Source organism: Candoia aspera, chromosome 17 (genome assembly GCF_035149785.1).
Source record: "Candoia aspera isolate rCanAsp1 chromosome 17, rCanAsp1.hap2, whole genome shotgun sequence".
Taxonomy (NCBI): domain Eukaryota; kingdom Metazoa; phylum Chordata; class Lepidosauria; order Squamata; family Boidae; genus Candoia; species Candoia aspera.
In genome coordinates this window covers 1,301,530-1,320,320 of record NC_086169.1, presented here as the reverse complement: position 1 = coordinate 1,320,320, position 18,791 = coordinate 1,301,530, and the positions used below count along the sequence as shown (strand labels likewise).

General features: G+C 54.9%; 1 protein-coding gene across 1 annotated transcript; it reads right to left on the bottom strand.

Annotated features, from left to right (window-relative positions):
• Window positions 1-49: 49 nt before the first annotated feature.
• SNX27 (sorting nexin 27) lies at window positions 50-17,332 on the bottom strand. The gene is made up of 13 exons (XM_063317257.1): window positions 16,899-17,332; window positions 9,208-9,439; window positions 7,621-7,813; window positions 6,807-6,871; window positions 6,541-6,645; window positions 5,841-5,919; window positions 5,192-5,355; window positions 4,511-4,600; window positions 4,095-4,244; window positions 3,486-3,614; window positions 3,292-3,351; window positions 3,030-3,092; window positions 50-2,556 (listed from the first exon to the last, which is right to left on the bottom strand). Exons 1-13 carry the CDS (start codon window positions 17,288-17,290, stop codon window positions 2,509-2,511), a joined length of 1,770 nt encoding a protein of 589 aa, XP_063173327.1. The 5' UTR covers window positions 17,291-17,332; the 3' UTR covers window positions 50-2,508.
• Between the last annotated feature and the right edge of the window lie 1,459 nt (window positions 17,333-18,791).

Sequence of the window (18,791 nt, the reverse complement as noted above, 5' to 3'; positions counted from 1 at the left end):
CCCAGGGCTTAAAAATATATATACTGACCCAAACCAGTGATATTTAAAGAAAAAAAGAAAAAGAGGAAATTGGGGGTCAGATGGAGACGTTTTTCATCCTGATCCTTTGATAGCAGGCTGTGGTGTTACAGCAACTCACAATTCTGTAATGGAAACAATCAATCAAGCCTCAAAGTGATTCCACACAGTTATTGCAGTTGGGGGAAAAAAAAAACAATGGCGGGTTCTTTTTTTGCAGCAAGATGCCTTTTTTACATGCTGCATCCTGGAGGAATGGAGGAGGGAACATCCGTACCCAGGCAGGAAATGCCGCAAATGTCGCCTTTTGCTCAGAAATGGGTAACGGACTGCAATTCAAAACGGGCACTCACGCCGGCTCGATGGGGCTCTGAGGAGGCCGTCGGAAACGAAGCCGAAACACTTGAAGTGCTTTTGATGGGGAAACAGCGGACAAACTTTTAGCAAGAAGCTCTGCTGCCCGGATAAGAGCGACTGGTCCTTTCTTTCCCATCCGGGAGTGCGTTCAGACCCCTTTGATCCCGCCACCCTCGGATATTGCTTGCACCCAGAGCATTTGCTTTAAAACCTGGCCAGGGTGGTTGTGGGAGCCAGGATCCTGAATCAACCACTAAGGCATCGTCCCCAAAGCATTATCCTGGTTAAGAATCAAGGAGAGGGAGGTATGTTGCTTCGGCGCTCTCCAAGACTTATTACTTCAAGCGTATACCCCCCGTCCACTAAACACAGCACAGCCGAATTTGCACTTAGGGCTAGGATGCCAAAGCTCTCGTTTTTTCTTGGTGTTGTTTCCTTTGGGCTAAAGCAAGGCGCTAGTCCTTAAGGAGACGAGCCTGCGTGCAAAACACCCCTGCTGCCTTTGAGCTACGGTCCCCTTCCAGCAAATCCTACTAGCTCTCGAATTCTGGCTGTCTCAACACTCCAGAAGAAAGCCCCGGTACAGATGGCCCTTCTTGCCATTATTAGTTGGATCGGTGGATTCTCAGGGCTAGGGCAAGCATTCATCCTTTTAATAGGAAACCAAGCTGAGGTCTACGCAGCGCATGCCCTTGCCCTCCCTCTTCATTTCTAAAATTGAGCAGCCACACAGACTCTGACGAACTCCCCAGAAGGATCTTTTGGCCATGGAGTAATTGCATGCTTTTTAGTGCATTCAGGAGCATCTCTTACCATCGAGGGCACATGGCTGCCATTACTCCCTTGCCACCCTGAGATCCAACGGATGCCTCTTCTACCATCCCAGGCACGTGCTGCCACCCACTTTCTCTCCCCAAAACTGAAACGCAGCCACTTTTTTCAGATGCCACGCCAGCCTCCCCGTTCCTGCAGCTTGGCTGAGAATGGCCCTGGTCCAGCTGCATGACCGTTTTTGCGGTTAGCAACTGGCTGCCCAGGGACAAGCCTGGCCTCAGCCGTTGAGCAACAAATTGGCAAAGGGCTTTGGCGGGGAAAAGTAGGATTTGTTTACCCAAGGGGAAGTGCAGGCATAGAACAAATTCTCACCCTTACCCACCGCCTTAAGCTGGTTGCAAGTTCCACCTTCAGACTACCGAAAAGGAGGGGGGGAAAATTCTCTCCTACTTCTCAGCCAAACACAAAATCTGAAATGCTGAAATACGAAACCAAGGAAGTTTTAATATCACCAGGGAGGAGGAAGGGGGGGAGAAGAGGGAAGTTACAAGCGCAGAAGCTGAAGCTAGATTTTGCGTTTCAACCCCAGCAAGGGACCTGTACTTATCACCGTAAACGTACACCTGGCCATCTCAGTCCCGATTTAACCCAAAGGTTTGGTCAAAACGCTCCCACTTTTTGAAGTTTCAGCTTCAATGCCGGGCGAGGGGTGATCTAAACGGCACATTCACATTCCCCGCGAGATTGCAAAGCCTGGGCCGCCCTTTGAAGGGGTTCAAACTGTATTTCAGCTCCAGGGAATTCCCGTACGGGGCCCAAGAGGGAAAGCCAATTTCCCATCTCCCCGCAGAAAGACAAGTGCCTCTAATGTAACAGCCACCAATATGAAAAACTATATATATGTATATAGGGGCGTGATAAGTTTGTCTATATATATATTTGTTTTTACATACATACATATATATTCCAAACAGTGCAAATGGATGTACGAGTCTCCATCCAGTTGTTAAAAGGAAAAAAAAAAAAAAAGTTCAGCGCCGTCTACCTTCCAACAACAGGTCACTCCAAAAATGGTAGGGGACAAACTACCAAAAAATAAAAAAATAAAAAAATAAAAACATAATTGCTGGCAACAAACCGGGCGCCCCACTCCCTTGATCTGGATAATGGTGGTCTCCCTGTCCCCTCCCACCCCATTGCTTAACAGGACATTCACAAATGGAATTAATATGAGTTTAATACAATAAAACATTTCCCTCTCTCTCTTTCTCTTTTTTTCCCCCCCATTTTGAAAAGTGTTAATTTTTCAGGACGGGCTGGGAAAGGGGTAATACGCTTTTGTCGGTTGTCCAAAGAGGCTCAAGTCGCAATGTCTCTGTGCTGCGTCCGCATCACCTGGAAGATATTCTGGAAGAAGGAAGAAGAAGTGGAAAAGAAAAGATACTGAAAGCAGGGGGAGGGGAGCGTGCCACTTCCTCTAATACACACCTGTCCAGCTTCTCCTAAAGGTGGGACATGGACATGCATGCACCCCCACACCCCCCCAGAGAACAGGCATGTTCTCAGGAGGCTTTTGTGGCCCTTCCTTGAAACGTCCCTCCAGGGGACAGACGGAGGACCCGGAGCGCTCGCAGGGGAAAGGGCTGGGGACAATTCAGCGGGTTACTTTCGAGGGGCCGCTCCTGCTGCTGGTTTCTCAGCCGGAGGGGGATGAAAACTGGGGGAGACAGGGAGGAAGGCCTCCCTCGCTGACCCAAACTTGGCGACCCAATTCTTCCTTCAAACGGAGAGGGCCCCTCGTTTCAGATGCCCGGGCCCTCGAGCGCCAGGGGAAAGCGCTCCGGCGCTGGATCCTTCGGCTCCCCGGCCTCCCGGCTCACCTTACTGCACATGCTGTCCTCGCTGCAATTCTTGTTGTCCTTGTCGGTTGCCTCCTCTTCCACCTTTCAAAGGGAGATTTGGGGGAGGTGAGGACGGCAGGCAAGGGCCGAGCGGCTCTGGAGCGCAGGGCCCAGGCGGGCCCGTCTTTGGCCGGGTGGAAGACCTCGCCTGGCTCCTAGGGAGGGAGGGAGGGAGGGAGGGGGCACTTCTGCTGGGCTGCACAGGCCCTCCCCTCCCCTCCCCAGCTCTCCCCACCCTCACCTCTTTCCGCCACTTCAGTTCGCAGAAAATGCGTTCAAAACACTCGTGCATGTAGTTGAACTGCAGGGAGAGAAAGGCCAGGAGTCAGGGCCTGGGGCTCTTCCCTGGCCGTGGCCCACCCCAGCTGCAGCAGCTTCCTCCCCCTCTGGGGGTCCAGGCCACGCCCCCGCCGCCTCCCAGCCCCCCAGGCTTACGTAAGGGGTGAAGATCTTGACCCATCGCGGCTTCTTCTCCCCCCGCGCGTATTCGAAGCAGAAGGCCATCCCTTCCTCGTCGGTGTCCCACCGCTGCATCTCATCCCATTCAAAAGCGATGACCTGGTTCTGGAAGGACAAAACCAGACTCAATGTGGCCCGAGCGGAGCGCCCAACGGCAGTCGGGGGCTTCCTGGGGCAAACCTCGCTGCCCCGCAGACGCCTGCAAGTTCACCCGCCTTCCGCCCTCGACCCCCACAAGTCCCACCCAGCCTGCGCCAATCTCCGTTCTCCAGGCAACTGAGCAACAGAAATGCAGCATCTGCCACCATTCTGATGCTGTAGCCCATTTCCTTCCCTGGAGAACCCCGCCACCCCGCAAATTTCCTATTACCAGAGTGAGACGGTGCTGCCTGGCCTCCTTTTTCAGTGCCGTTTACGTTCTTGTCTATTTTTCTCCCAACCTGGTGCCTCCTCCAGATCTCTCGGGGCTGGAGCTCCGTAAAACCACCACCCGCCCCCGCCAGATCTGGAGGGGGGCGCTGGGCTGGAGAAACGGAGCTGGCCCGCACCACCCTCTTCCTGCTCCGAGCACCCACGGCTGCCGACCTCGAGCTGGCCCTCCTCGGTGCAAGCGTGGAGCTTAAAGTGCTGGATGCTGATGGCCGTGACCACGTGGCCTTTGCGGCGTGAGTCGCAGGAGCAGTGGGGGAAGACGATCTCGCTGTAGCCCTCGCAAGTCCGCAGCATGTTCAGATACTACGGGGGGAGGGAGGGGAGTGAGGGGGGAGGGGATGGAAGACCGGGGGGGGGGCAGGGCCTTGGATTATTTCCGCCCTCGCCAGCCTTCCCAGCCAAGCCGCCGAGGGGTCCGGCTCAGCTCTCTGCCATCGGGCCAGCTTTGCCACAGCTCCTGAAGGCCGGCGTGGAGGGCCTCCTTGCGCGCCACCCCAGCGGGAAGGCGGTGTGCAGAGCCCGTCCCACCAGAGGCCAGTTTCCCGCCAGAGGGAGGAGAGGCGCCGTACCATGACCATCTTCCTCTGCTCGCAAAGCTTCTGCAGCTGGTAGGACTTCTCCTCGGCTTTGACGTACCCTTTCTTCACATCGTCGACCGCCTGGGTCGAACAAGTTGGGTAAAAGGCTTCCCGAAAACTGAAGGACCTTCCGGCACCCACCCCCGGCTCAGCCTTCCTCCCACACCCTTCTCCGTTCCTGCTTCCAGCTCCCAGCCCTCACGCGGACCAGACTGGGAGGCTTTCAGAAGAGCTTGCTAACGGGGCCAAAGTCAATCGCGCCAACGGAGGGGGCAGCTCCCTAAAGCGCCGGTGTGTCTTCTAGCTGGCCGCAGCCTCCCCAGGAAGCGCCGTTCCACTCGCCAACAGCCTCTCCCTGATGACCGATCTCCCGTCCTTAGCGGGGGAGATTTTCAGGGAAGAAAACCTCTTTAAACCTTGAGGCCTTCCTGAGCAGGGCAGACCTCCCCTGGCACAGGGACGGCCCCACTTTATACGCAACGGCACTCGCTCGAGACGGCCCAAATCGGAGCACGGGGGCTTTATAGAGCGACCCCCTCTCAAACCTCCTTGGGGTCCTGCTCCCCACGCCCGCCTGCCTTCTCCTGTCTCCACCCGGATCCCGAAACGGGACCACCGGGAACGCCGCCTTGCCCCTGGCGAGGGGGCCAACGGCCACCCGAAGGGGCCCACCTGGTGGAAGAAGTACGTGACCGCCAGATCGTTATCGTTCAGGAGAACCTCTTCTTCGGTGGTGAACAGCCACTTCCTGATCGTCAGGCAGGTCCCCGGCACGGCCGAGGTGTAGTTCTGCACGTACAGCTTGTGGGGGAACTCGTTGGGCGCCAGCTTCCGCACTGCAGGGGGGACCAAGCGAAGTGGGGTATGCCGGGCTGGGCCCCTCCCGACAGAAAGGCCAGCCCCGCAGCAAAGAGGGCCGGAGGGCACCGGCCACCCCCCGCCAGACCTCAACGGCAACTCATTTTTGGAGGTGGTTTGCCCCCCTCTATTTCTCCGTGTCTAACAGCCCTTCTTCCCTCAACTGGTTGAGCCTCCTCCTGAAGGCATCTGGCCACATCTGGCGGCAGAGAATCCACCAGCTAACAGAAGGTCCCGCCTTGCTGCCTTCTGTCTCAGATCTAGAGCCCCAATTCACCATTTGATCTCAAGTCAGAGGAACGGGGGAAGGAGGGGGGGAATTCTCCGGCCGCTTCGTGCCCTGCACCCAGGAATTTTGTCTTTTCCCTAATCTAAATGGCGGTGGCATTTGGACCCTTCTTTAGAGAGAAAGCACCCTTGCACGATGCAGAAGCGGGCCTGCCGTCTAAGTGATGATTCTTACCGAAAGAATGATTGATCACTTCAAACAAAGCAAAGTAGTTTGCTGTTGTGCCATCCATCCCAACCTTGGAAGCAACGGCCTGCAGAGGAAGGAAGGAAGGAAGGAAGGAAGGAAGGAAGGAAGGAAGGAAGGAAGGAAGGAAGGAAGGAAGGAAGGAAGGAAGGAAGGAAGGAAGGAAAAAGAATTGGAGGGGAAGGAAGGAAGGAAAAAGAATTGGAGGGGAAGGAAGGAAGGAAGGAAGGAAGGAAGGAAAGGCATTTCAAAACCTGAAACTTTCTCCTCTAGTGAAAGCTTGGTGAAAAACAGTCTTGCTTTCCTTTAAGATACTTTCCTGGATGTTTCTATTCATGTGAGGGGGCTGTGTTTGACCAGAGAGCATACCCAACACTTTGTCTCTATCCCCCTTCGTTCACAAGTCACACAACTGCAGAGGTGGGACAGGAAACCCACCTTCCACCTCAGAGTTTCTCAACCTTGGGAACTTGAAGGTGGGTGGACTTAAGATTGAGAGACTCTGTTCTACCCACTGGAAGACCAGCGAATGCGCAGGCACCAGCTGCCAAGCCTCCTGCGATCAGCTTCCTCCTCCTCCTCCCCCGAGCATTTGAAGAGCAAGTTCCCTCCGGCACCCTCAATTTCTCCAAAGCCCCCTTTCGCTCTTCCCTGAGAAGCAGCCCATCCCCGGAGGACCTCCTCCTACCTGGTAGACTTGGTCGGTGGTGCTGTTCTTTTTAACCCGGACGGTCACTGTTGTGATATCTGGAAGGGCCACTCGGAGTTCCACGTCCGACACCCCATTGAAATTCTGGGAAGGAACAGCCCGGAGGAAGCAATGAGGAAGGCGGTTTCCTCTTGGGGTGGGGTGGGGGCTTTTTGGCCACCCCGAGAAGGGTCAGACCGACAGCCTTACTCAGTGCAAGGGCCTAGTCCCACCTCCCAGGAGGAACCGAACTCCTGCCGGCCTACCTCATCCGATTCCGACAGGAATTCCTGCATGACATCACTCTCCCCGATCACCCGGATGGAGCACACTGCAGGGACACGAAAACAGAGCTGTGACTGGATTGGGTGTGTGTGTGTGTGTGTGTGTAGCCTACAAAACAGAGCTGTGACTGGATTGGTATTGGTTTGTGTGTGTGTGTGTGTGTGTGTGTGTGTGTGTGTGTGTGGCCTAAAGGGTGAATGGTCTCCCTTGGATTGGTATTGGTGTGTGTGTGTGTGTGTGTGTGTGTGTGTGTGTAGCCTACAAAACAGAGCTGTGACTGGATTGGTATTGGTGTGTGGGTGTGTGTGGGTGTGTGTGTGTGTGTGGCCTAAAGGGTGAATGGTCTCCCTTCTGGGACTTGTTCCGTACGTCTAGGAGGGAAACAGCAAGGATCCAAATGCCCCATGTAAACAGGGCAGGCCCTTTCCAATTACACTTCCCGACAGGATGATGTCAGGAGAGAAGAAACATTCATCAATGTCTGGGGTCACACGCTGCGCATTAACCGCAAACAAACCACAGGGCTGGGTTTCTGCAAGCTGAAGCCAAGGAAGTCACACTTGGCTGCGCAGGACGCAAGGGCCCAAACGCAGAATAGTACAAGTTCTTGTTCATCGCGTAAATAAACTGCGTGGCCGTCTGACTACGCGATCAGGCTCGCCGTTCCAAAGACGAACTTTGCTTTCAAAGGCGAGCGTCTTCCGAAGCCTCCCTCCCTCCCATCGCACCCCTCTTCTGTGGGTGCATTTAAACAGGCAGCCCCCCTCCCTCCCACCGAAAAGTCCAGCCGTGTACCCTTTTCCAGGTATTCCTCGAGGCCCCGCCTCCTGGCGTCCAGCTGCTGCTCCGACAGCGAGAACGGCCATTTGCCCGGCAAGCGGGGGAAAGTAAAATTGGCGAACTCCCGCTTCAGGTTCTGGTGCAAGATGGCAAATTCGCGGTACCGCTTCGAACACAGCTGCCGGCCTGCCATGTAAACGTTATAAACCTAGAAAGGAGATGTGGGGGGAGGAGGGGAGAGAGGGAGGGAGGAAAAGCCACATCAAGTCCTTCTGCTGGCTGGCGAGGCCCAGATTTTGGAGACTTTCCAGAGCACAGAGCTATTCAGCTGCTGCCTTTCTCAACGGGGTGCCCAACAGGATCGGCAGTTTCCTCCACGGCTACCACGTAAATAACACAAAATTCTTCCCTGCTTTGTTACGTTTGTTTACTTGGCCTTGGTCAAGGGCCAAAGGGGAAGTCAGAGCTGTTCCAAATGCGTCTGAGCTCCCCTCCCTTGGTCAAGATGGCCAGCCAACCTTTTATTCCCCCCTGGAGAGGCAACCTAAGCCAAAGTTATTCTCTGCCTGCAGAATAACCAAATTGGCCTAGCTCCCCTTCTCTTTGCACCCAACGGGAGCCGTTTTCCCTTCCTCCTTGCCTGCGGTAACCCAGCCCTGTTTAAAGCTGGCTAGCGCGTTGGGCTGATACTTATTTTGAAACTCTGCTCTCCCCCCAGAGCTTAGCCTCTTGCTTTTCTTTGCAAGGTGGGGCACGCTCTGGGGCCAAGCCTCCATCTTCAATCCTGGGCACCCAGAAGATGTGCAGGGGGAGAGCCTGGAGGCTGACTCCTCTGGCACGCCCGAGCCAACTGTCAAAAGTGAAACAAACAAAAAAAATGCCACGAGGACCGTTGCTGAAGAGGGAAGCGAAGACCACATAGGAAGCGAGAAAGGGGGAAGTGGATTCCTTTATTTACCAGAAGGGCACAGGAGACGAGGTGCCTCGGTTCCTCTCAAAACCGGTAGAGGCAAAGGCGTGAGAATGGGGATGCAGTGGCCACGGCACTGTGCCAAGTCCCATAGGTTACAGACTCTCAGCGGGACGTTTTTAAAAAAGGGAAAGCCTCCCTCACCATGACCTTTCCTTCTCCAGCAGGCCTCATGCAAGTGAGAACGCTCCTGGCCTCTCTTTCTCTGCCTTTGCTAGAGAGCACCCCAGAGAGAGGGGTAGTCCTGTCTCCCTGGGGCAGAAGAGGCCGTGAAGACCCAGCGGGAATCTTCCTCCAGCCCTGCACCCAAGCAAAGGGCCCACGTGCTCTCGAACGGCCTGAGCCTGTTGGGAGATGCGAACGGGAAAGGGGGCTTCCCACACAAAAGCTAGAGAAGTGGGGAGCCCTCCCATTCCACGTTTTCTTCCTCCCTGCGCCGGTCACCATGATGCTCTTCACAGGCCAGGACAAAAAGGATGGGGAAGAGGACCAGCCTCAAGGATGAACGTGGGGAGGAAAAAGAGACCAGAGAGCAGGAAGGTTTTCCCTTTGGGGGCCCCGTCAGGAAGTCAGACTGGCAGGGCACGGGCCCCGGGGGCAAGGTAGAAGACCGCAGCCGGGCTGGTACTCACCACGAACTTCTCACCATTCTGCTCCACGTGCTTGTAGGTGGGGATGGAGATGGGCACGGCCTGCTTTTCCGTGTAGTCGTAAAAGGACTGGCCCAGGGAGTCGTCGCCGGGGTCCAGGTTGTCAGCCTCGTGGGGGGGCACTGACAACACAGTCAGGATCAGCTCCTTCTCGCCAGCCCGGATCAGGTCCACCACCTGCTTGTGGGTGGCCCCTTCCACGTTCACGCCATTTCTGGGGGGAAGAAGGAAGGGCGGCGGCTGTAGTCACACACCGGCCGAGGTGCGGCTCAGTCGCTCTTTCGCGAAAGCGGGCAGCAACTCCCAAATTGAGAATGGCTTTGGGAAGGAGGAGCGGGCGGGTGAGCCCCGGGTTTCCTGAAGCCTGCTCCTGGGTACCGGGGAAGAGGTGTGATTGGGCCTTTTGCCGTGTTTAAAATCATCCCCCCCTTGCTGCGTCATTTAAGAAGCGTTTGCACGCTACGAGAGCCATCAAGACACCCCTTGCTAGCGGAACAGAGAGGCAGAGGATGCCAGGGCTGGGGAACGTTCCCAGCTTTTTCCCTTCGGCACGCGGAACTGAAGCTGGTCACCACCGACCAAGCCCCGCGAGAACCTTGGGCGGAAATGCCTTCCGAAAACAGCCCCCTGGAAGAGGCAGCTCTTGGCCTCCCAACACAAACAAGCAGCTGACCAGACTTTCTGGTACAAAAGGACTTTAACAGAGGAGAACAATAGCCCAGAGCCCGCCGGCCTGGACAAGCCTGGATTCTCAGGGTATGTAAGCAAGCAAAGGTGGAAGGGCCAGCCTGCGACCCAGCGGGAAAAGCTTTTCTGTACCCACCCGGTACAGAATCCACGACGTTTTGCACAAAACCCTTCCACCCTTGGTTGAGAAGAGGCCGGCCCACCGGGGCATGAAATGGGGGTGCCAGTTTGGGAGAGCAAAGGAGGCCCTTCTCTGATAGGAGTTTGGGCCACCCAAGGGAAGGCTTGGCCAGAAGCTCATCTCAGCTCCGACTTGTCTGCAAGCCTGAGGGCTTCTCTCCCTCTAAGATAGCACGTATCAAATGGATATGGCCGCCCACCTCGCAAACAATCCTCCCATTTTTTGCGGAAGCTGCAGGGTGCGTGAAGGGGAGGCGATGGGCCCAGCACACGAAGCACCCGTCTGACCACCGTTTGCTAACAAGCTCCTGTCCTTCTGCTCAACAAAGAGTACTCTACGGCCATGGATATTCGGTCAGCGGAACCACGCAGACAGCTGGGTCAGAGCTCAGCACCTGAAACATCCTCCTGTTTACCAGCAGCACAAAGGTTTTCCTTCCCGCATCACCATCAAATGGGCCACATCTGCTGGCAGGCAGGCAGGCAGATGTGGGCCAAGCCCAGGCCTCCTCCAGAGCTACAAATCTGCCTTCCCATGAAGCTTTCCAAGATAGGGGGGCTTCCTTTGTGGCGGGCCTAAGCATGAGGGACCTCTGGCCTTTCCAACAAAATGCATAATCATCCAGGGGAAGAAATGCACAGCCACCCAGCCAATCCCATGCCGCAAAGTCTCCACAGGAGGAGGCGGCCTGGCCTGTCTCTGGAATCCCCACATGACTGTGAGCGAGCCACAGCTTGTACACTTTGGTAGCCACCAGGAAAAGCAGGTTCCTCCCCTCTATCCAGCCTTAAAACCTCTGAAGACGGGCACTGCATTAAAGATGCGTGTGGTGGGCTCTCCACCAGGACTCCAGGTTCTGGAGAGGGGGGGGAGAGGAATCAAGGCCACCCATTTCTGGAAGGACCATCGTGATGTGCATTGCATGTTCCCAACGAGGCAGGCGTGAAGACAACACTGCGTACCCAAAGAGGCCCCAATCCACAGCATGCAGACCGGTCAAAAAGATGGCGGACAAAGAGGCAGACTGCCCAACGTAAGAGCCGGAATGGAACGGGGCTGGTCAAGGGAGAGCTTCGAGACACTTGGCCCCCAGCACCGCTGACCCAGGAAGCGGGCAACTGGCTCGGGGTGAGTGGTCGCTTCACCCCATCTACCCAAGCCTGTAGTATCTCCTGCTTGCTATCCAGGGGACTAAGAGGAGAAGGGGAGTGTCTTGCCAAGGGAAAAGAGGTCGTTGCTGGCCTTGACGTTGCCTTTACTGAATGAATCAATTGTTCGGGACGGTGCTGTTTCACCGCCAGGCACACCCAGGCCTGGGAAAATGTTTGTTTCTGGATCTGGCTGCCAGGTGGGAAATTTCCCACAAGGAGACCCTGGGGAGAGGCTTGGGGAAATAAATACTCGGTGCTGAGTCCCATTTCCCCCACTTCTTGATTTTAACGCAGCAGAGCCCAGCTGCACGCTAGGCTCCTGGCGAAGGACGTTAGGCCTAGTCAGCTGGTGCAGCCTGGACTGAGCTGGAAATACACCTGGCGAAGCTACCTGGGGCTCAGCCCAAGAGCGGAACCTGCTGCTCAGCCCCGGCGCATCTCTCTCCTCTGCCCTTTCCCAGGTGACCAGGATGCTGGGAAGGAAGAGGGGTCACACTCTGCCGTGCCCTTTACATGCCGAAATAGTGCTGTTCTCCGTGGCCGTAGCTTGCTTCCTCCATGCAGTTATCCAGCGGAGAAGACTGTCGCCCAGCAAGGGGGGCAGAGAGAACCAGCACATGGGTCTGGGCAGGCTGCACATGGCAGCATCTCCTGAGACCCACACAACCCAAGACTCTTGCTGCAAGGGAATTTCAAGTCCACAAGCTCCAAAAACATCCGGGGCTCGCAAAGAGCCTTCCAGGGCAGGGTGGATCACGGAACTGAAAACATCTAACTCCTTGAGAGGGTTTTTCAGAAGTCTGCCTGTATTAAAATGAACGCAAGCCTGGCTTTAAATGTTTCTAGACTTTAGGGTGGCACTCGGAAAGCAATGCATAGGTATTACACGATCTGCTTGTTTGTGAGCTTTTGAGAATGAAAATGCCCCGCTGCTGAAGAATTAATAAGTGCCATTTAAAGATAGCCTGAAAGAAGCACCAGCTTTTTATTCAAACTTCACATCGGTACAGTGTTTCTCAACCGTGGCAGCTTTAAGATGGGTGGACTTCAACTCCCAGAATTCCCCAGCCAGCAAATTCTGGGAGTTGAAGTCCACCCATCTAAAAGCTGCCACGGTTGAGAAACACTGAGTTACTATCTATTCTTCCAGATAATCAGCTTGTGCCTAAACAAAAGCTTATCTTCCTTGTTCCACTGCCTTCTTTTCAACAACCCACTTTCGTTCAACAACCTGCAAGGAACACAGGCATCAAGGGGAGAACAGGCCTCGGAGACGAGTCCAGCTTTCAAAAAGTTGTAATCCAGAGACCGTGCCTTGCTTACACAATTGCGTGCCTGCTTCGCTGACTCAGAACCATGGCGACAGAGCCGTATTTTTAATAGACACAAAAACATCACTCAACCGTGGAATATCTAAGTTATTGGCTGATGGCACTGTTTTGCTCCCTTTATTCTAAAAGCCCAAGGTGACACCGGTAGGGGTGGTCTTCGCAACAAGCCTGACAGGTAGGCTGGTCTGAAAGAAACCAACTGGCCCAGTCACTTGACGAGTTCTACAGTTAGGTCGCAACTTAAACCTGGCCTTTTTTATCCCGGTGTCACTTAAGCGCTATGCTATTCCCTTGAGTGACTTATAAGCAGAAAAGCAGAGAATAAATGCAGTAACAACATGGCTGGCTGGGGAATTCTAGGAGTTGAAGTCCACACAGCTTGAAGTTGCCCAGGTTGAGAAACACTGCTCTACCCGTATCTCATCTTTAACTACCAACCCCACGAACACCAGATCCGTTCAGTCTTTTCCAAAATATCCCTCGCTCCAGTGTAAATGGGAACAGAACTGCACTCTCATGGAGGCCGGGAACAATTCCAGGCCCTAACCTCATCCTAAGCACCCACGTTTTTTTCAAATACGTGGTAACTGGTGTACAGTCTTCGACTCTGATCATCTCAGCTTCAGTTGGTTGTTGGGTTTTTTGAAACCTCTAGTCCTCATGGCTGCGAGGAACTATTTGAAAAGACGTATTCTCGTGCCATATGCAAAAAATGCATGGCTCTCCAACTTTCCACATGATTTTTTCTCCATTTACATCTACCCTCCCAAGCTGTTTTTAACCAAAAGGGTATGTATGCTTTAAAAAAAAAAAAGGGGGGGGGATAGCACAGCCTATTCCGAAGGACAAAGAAGGGACAAGATAAGGAACCTCCAATAGATACAGTGTTTTGTTTAAAAAAATTAAATTGTTTATGTGCCAGCCAGAAATTAGATGGGTGTTGTTTTTTTTACAAAAAAATCTATGCCTGTCATCCCACACACACACAAACCTTTTAAGTCTGCCAAAAGAGCTTTACACCCCTCCACTTAATGCGAACGTAATACAACTGACCAATTCACTCAGCTGGAAGAGTTCAAGGATAACACCGTTATTGATTCTGAATACAGAAGAGTTCTTAAAAATATAGCCCCTGTGGCGAGGAAAAACAGGCTTGCACAGAAGTTCCCCTGAGACAGCGAAACTGGGCAAAGTGCAGAGGCCAGGGGACAAACAGCCCTTTCTTATTATCTGGCCTGAATCAGGTGATTTTTATAACCGGTCTGGGTTTGCGCGAAGCGAGGAAGAACTTGGGACTGAAAGGGTGGGGTGATGAGACGCTGTTTCCAGCACAGGCTCTTTAGACTTGTTTGCCAAGATAAAAAAAATTCCATCGGCCAGAAAAGCTACTGTCCAGACACATCAACTTAATTCAAATGAATTTAAAAGGAATCAGCAAAGTGATGTTCTGCAGTAGAGCCTCTTGTTAAGGCATTCCACGGTTCACAGATTTAAGAACTGCCAAACAAAACAAAAAAAAAACTTTGGCAAAAAGATGAAATCAAAAGCATTTAATGTTTTTTTTAAGGTACCCCTATTAGCTTGTGCGCACAAGTACTTTTATTCCCTTCAGCTAGCTGCCAGCAAAATCTGAAATGAGGGCAGGCTTGGTGGTCTCTCAAATGTCCTTTGAGCAGAAGTTCACCTTTTATAGGGTGACCTGGGAAGTTCCCATCTGCTGAACAAAAGCAGGCCTTGATTTTAAAAGAAAAAAGCTTTAAATATTCCCGCTCACAGAGATTCAGTAACTTCTTTAATAAAACCATTGCTATATACAGGAATGTCCAACAATATTTTACTTCTGTCGGGATTTCAGAGCAAGAGCATAGCAACACCTAATCTGCCTGGCCAAAAAATATCAGAACACCAAAAATGTTTGGCTTAGAACAGGCCAAGCGCAGGCTCATAGGAAGCCCTAAGTCTGAAAATGATTTTGCCTGGTTTCTGGGGAGGGAGGGAGGGAGGGGGGGTCCTACTCTGCAATTCTGCTCTGCAGCTTTGCTTTGTTTCCTCATTTTACACTTAACAGCCACAATCCCTTCTTCCATTTTGTAAAATTCCCTGCTGCTGAATGCAGGAATGATTCAGTCTCTGCTCTGCAGGATCCTGGGGCGGGGGAAAGGTCCCTTCTCCTACACAGCTCTGCTGAAAAGTCAGCCATGCCCAATTTAAACCCTGCAAAGGAAAAACAGGTGACTCTCTTCTTCATCCCAAGGAATCTTTCCTTTCAGCCACACATCTTGCCTTTCTGCCAGGCACCCTGCCTCTGTCCCAGCCACCAACACAAGCCTAGAAAATTCAAAGCACCAGTTGGCCCTGGGGCAGATGAGCCGGAATGGAAAGCTCTTTCTAGCAACACTCGTTAACCTCCCCACCTCCCATTAAAATGTTTCTTAGGATGTGCAGTGGAATGAATAAGGCAACGAAGAGTCCCAGACCAAAAGGATGTTTGTCATGGCTTTCCAATCCTCATCAAACACAGGTTCACCAATAATTTCAGCACCAAGGAGCATTCTTGTGAACTCTTTCTATTAAGAAAGAAAGAAAAGCAGAAAAGGAGTGGGGGAGCCACACAGGAGCCAGGAAGTCACCTGATGTTAATTACAGAGCAAGAGAATCGCCTTGACCTGCTTCTGTTATTTCCACATCCGGTAAAATTGGGGCGGGGGGGAGATACCTCTTTTCTTCAGGATCAGGAACAATTTCATCTCAATGCGTTTCATGAATGTGCCATTATTAGTCAAACTTCTCAGGGACAGTCATAGTCCCAAATCTAGAGTTTACGTCAAGCGACAACACTTCGGCGTCCTCCAGATGCTCCTAACTACAACTCCCACTATTCCTTGGAGCTGGTGGTGGGCGAGAACATTCAAAGCACAAGAGGCAAAAAAGAAAAGAAAAAATAGGTTGCCTAGTGCGTGCTGTCTGGGTTAGGAAAAATGTGCTACATTTAAGGGCCAAGGAGATCTTTGGTCCTGGCTGGAAAACATGCGGTAACATCATGCGCTTTTCCTGTAGGCACTTTGTAACTGGCCAAGGGCAACAGAAGTCGTAATCCCAGACATCTGTAGCACCTTGGGGGCGATTCTGCTAAGATTAGATTGTTTAAAAAAAAAAAAAGGGAGTCAAGACCCTCCCCACACACGCTTCATGTACGTCCCCAGCCATAATGAAAACTTTGCCACCCTGCCGAGGAACGTCACATGTTACATCCTTGTTGGCTATTTCCCAAATGTGGATGTTTTCAGGCACTTCACAAGCACATAACCTAAGGAGGCTTGGCCTCTTAAAGCCCTTTTCTCCGAAAAGGCCACCAGAGCAACTTGCAAAAATAATCATCAGGCAGGCCCCACCCCAAAGGCTCACAACCTGGGGAAAAAAAAAAAGTGAAACAGAAAGGAAGGGATCAGGGAGGGAAGAGCAAAAAGGGGACAGGAACAGCGTCCATGCCCAGACGCCTCTAAGGACTACAGGCCCCATCACAGGACAGGGGGGTTATGGGCCAATGCAGCCATAAGGCCGCAGAATAGAGAGTTCCTGCCCCGGCTGGCTCTGGATGATGGGAGCCGCAGCCCAGCCCTGAAGCCCAGACTAGAGGGGGCATCCTGGCCAGGCATAAGGGGAGCTACAGTTCTACAGCCCCCCCCCCCACGCAACTGGGGTTCAATAAACAGGTTAAAATGGGCTAAAGCAAAGGGCCAACCTGGTCGGGGGACACACTCTGCTGGGGAGGGGGGACGTAAGAGCTTGAGCCTGGGAGGGAGGCAGCGCAGCTGGACCCACTGGGGCCGAGGCCGGCCCCTCCGCACCGCCCTGGCCAGGACAGCGGGGCTCAAGCCACCCCAGTCGATCTGGTGAGGCGCGCGGCTCGGGAGACTTCCAGGAGCGGGGATGATGGGAACAGCAGCCCAGGTTGCCGGGGAGGGCCTGAGGAGGGCGCAGGGCCACAGGAGGGGGGCCAGCCCAGCCCCACCCATGCGCCTCCCAGGTGGGGTGGCCGGGGGCGACGGGAGGCAGAGCCCCCCACTTGGGACCCCTCTGGATTCCGAAAGGGGGCCGGGGCGATGGGAGGGGCGGGCCGTGCCTTCCGGGAGGCCGGGGCCAGCCCGGTCGCGAAGGCGCGGAGGATGGGGGGTGTCGTCCGACCCCTGCCCTGGGCCAGGCCGGACGGGGAGGCCACGGAGGACGGGAGGGGCGGTCCGGCCGCGCGGAAGGCGCGGAGGATGGGCGCTGCGGTCCTGCCCGCTCCGGCTGCGGAGGACGGGGAGCGGGGCGGCTACTCACACCTCCAGGATGCGGTCGCCCTTGCGGACGCCGGCGCGCTCGGCCGCCCCTCCGCCCAGGACGGCGCTGACGTGCTGCAGCGGCGCGTAGAGCTCGCCGTTGATGCTGCGCAGCTGTCCGCCCTCGCTGACCTGCCCGCGCACGTTGAACCCGTAGCCCGACTCCGACTTCACGATGCGCACCACGCGCGGGCCCGCCAGCGCGGCCGCGGAGGGGGCGGCGGGCGGCGGCGGCGGGGAGGCGGCGGCGGCGGCGGCGGCGGCGGCGGCGGGGAGCGCCGAGGAGGAGGACGACGACGACGACGAGCCCCCCCCGCCGCCGCCGCCGCCGCCGCCCCTCAGCGGGCCCGGCAGGACGGAGCGCGGCAGCCCCTCGCCCGCCTCGTCCGCCATCTTGGCGCGAGCGAAGACGCCGCCGCCGCCGCCGCCGCCGCTTTTCCCCCCCCTCGCGGCGCGCGCATGTGCGCCCGGGCGCTGTCACGCGACCGGCCACGCCCCCCCGCCGGCTTCCGTAGCCCGCCCGGCGCGCGTGCGCGGCCCGCGCCTCGCTCGCCCCGCCCCGCCCGAGCGGGCTCGGCCCTCCGCAGACCAGGGGGCGAGGGGCGCATGCGCGGGCGGCGCGGGTGTCCGCGCGGCCCTGAAGCCCGCCGGCGAGCGGCCCGGGAGGACGACGCAGCACCGCTTCCGGGGGGTCCCTTCTCCTCCCGCGGGGGAGCGCGGACTTGGGGTGGCGGAAGGCTGCAGTCCCTGCAGAGGCCCAACCCCCGGCTGCTGACCCTTGGGCTGGACTACCGCAAGGCACTCCTTGCAGGGCGGCCCTTGGCGGCGGTCTGGAAGTTGCAGCCCGGGCAGAAAGTTGATCCCCAAAGCCAAGGCAACGGGCTTTCCCCCCCATCGTTCTGATTTTTCTGCTAAAAAGCCACCTCCAGCACAGTGCTTCTCAGCCGTGGCCACTTTTAAGACCCGTGGCCACTTTTAAGACCCGTGGCCTTCAACTCCCAGAATCCCCCAAGCCCGTAATAAACCAACCAACCAACCACCACTTTCTGCTAAACAGCATGCGTCGCGCAGCACTCCCATGCGAAGAGCGCCAGCGCTACCAACACCAGACAGAGAGACCAAGTTGGGGCAGGGGAGCGAATGCAAAGCCGCCCTTTGGATCATTGTGGGCCACCCAGAGCCATTGGCACTCCAGCTGAATAAACCATCATCTGCGGAACTGCAGTCAAACCCGATTGCGGAGCCACCCCATTTTAGAGGTTCTGCAACACGCTGAATCTTCGACTCATCCAGCTGGGCTGGGCTCATTGCAAAGGGGGAGACGCCCCCGCCCCCAAAAGGAACCAAGTTAATACTAAACCAGCTTGGAGTGCTGAGCAAACACCTGAGCGGACGTTTGCTCCCCATCTAGGCACACACAACTCACGGGTGCCATCAACCAAGAGGCGTTTTTGGAAACCGGTCTCTCCAAAACTAAAGCCAAGCAGAAGCTTCCGGCCCCCCTTTTCGCCATAAATCGGGTCAACGTGAGACAGCGCAAGGCACAAGGAAACAAAGCCCATTCTTTAAACACCATTTTTGCATTTATTTCATAGACAGACATATACAGATACACGCACACACACACAAACACGGTGCTAAATTAAATTACAGGAATCAACTGTCCATATGCAAACAGGGATCGAGCTTGGTTTATTTTATTTTGGGGAGTGAGGGGGGCACGCTGGGTTCAACCGGCCCACGTTTCTCCCCAGTGAGAGCAGAAAGTGGGAAGCGCCATATCAAAAAGGCAAATAAGAAAAGCTCCATTTTTCTCATCAATCTTTATTCTCCGGAAGAGCCACTAACGCATCATCCCTCCTTCCCCCCCACCCCCAAAATCGCTTTGGGCAAG

Excerpts from the sequence above, each read along its gene's own strand:
- SNX27 (XM_063317257.1), bottom strand. The coding sequence starts at position 17,290 with ATGGCGGACGAGGCGGGCGAGGGGCTGCCGCGCTCCGTCCTGCCGGGC. Across the intron at positions 3,615-4,094 it reads CCGAGGAGGGCCAGCTCGAG|AACCAGGTCATCGCTTTTGA; the intron begins GTCGGCAGCCGT and ends TTGTCCTTCCAG. Across the intron at positions 3,352-3,485 it reads TCAAGATCTTCACCCCTTAC|TTCAACTACATGCACGAGTG; the intron begins GTAAGCCTGGGG and ends CTCTCCCTGCAG.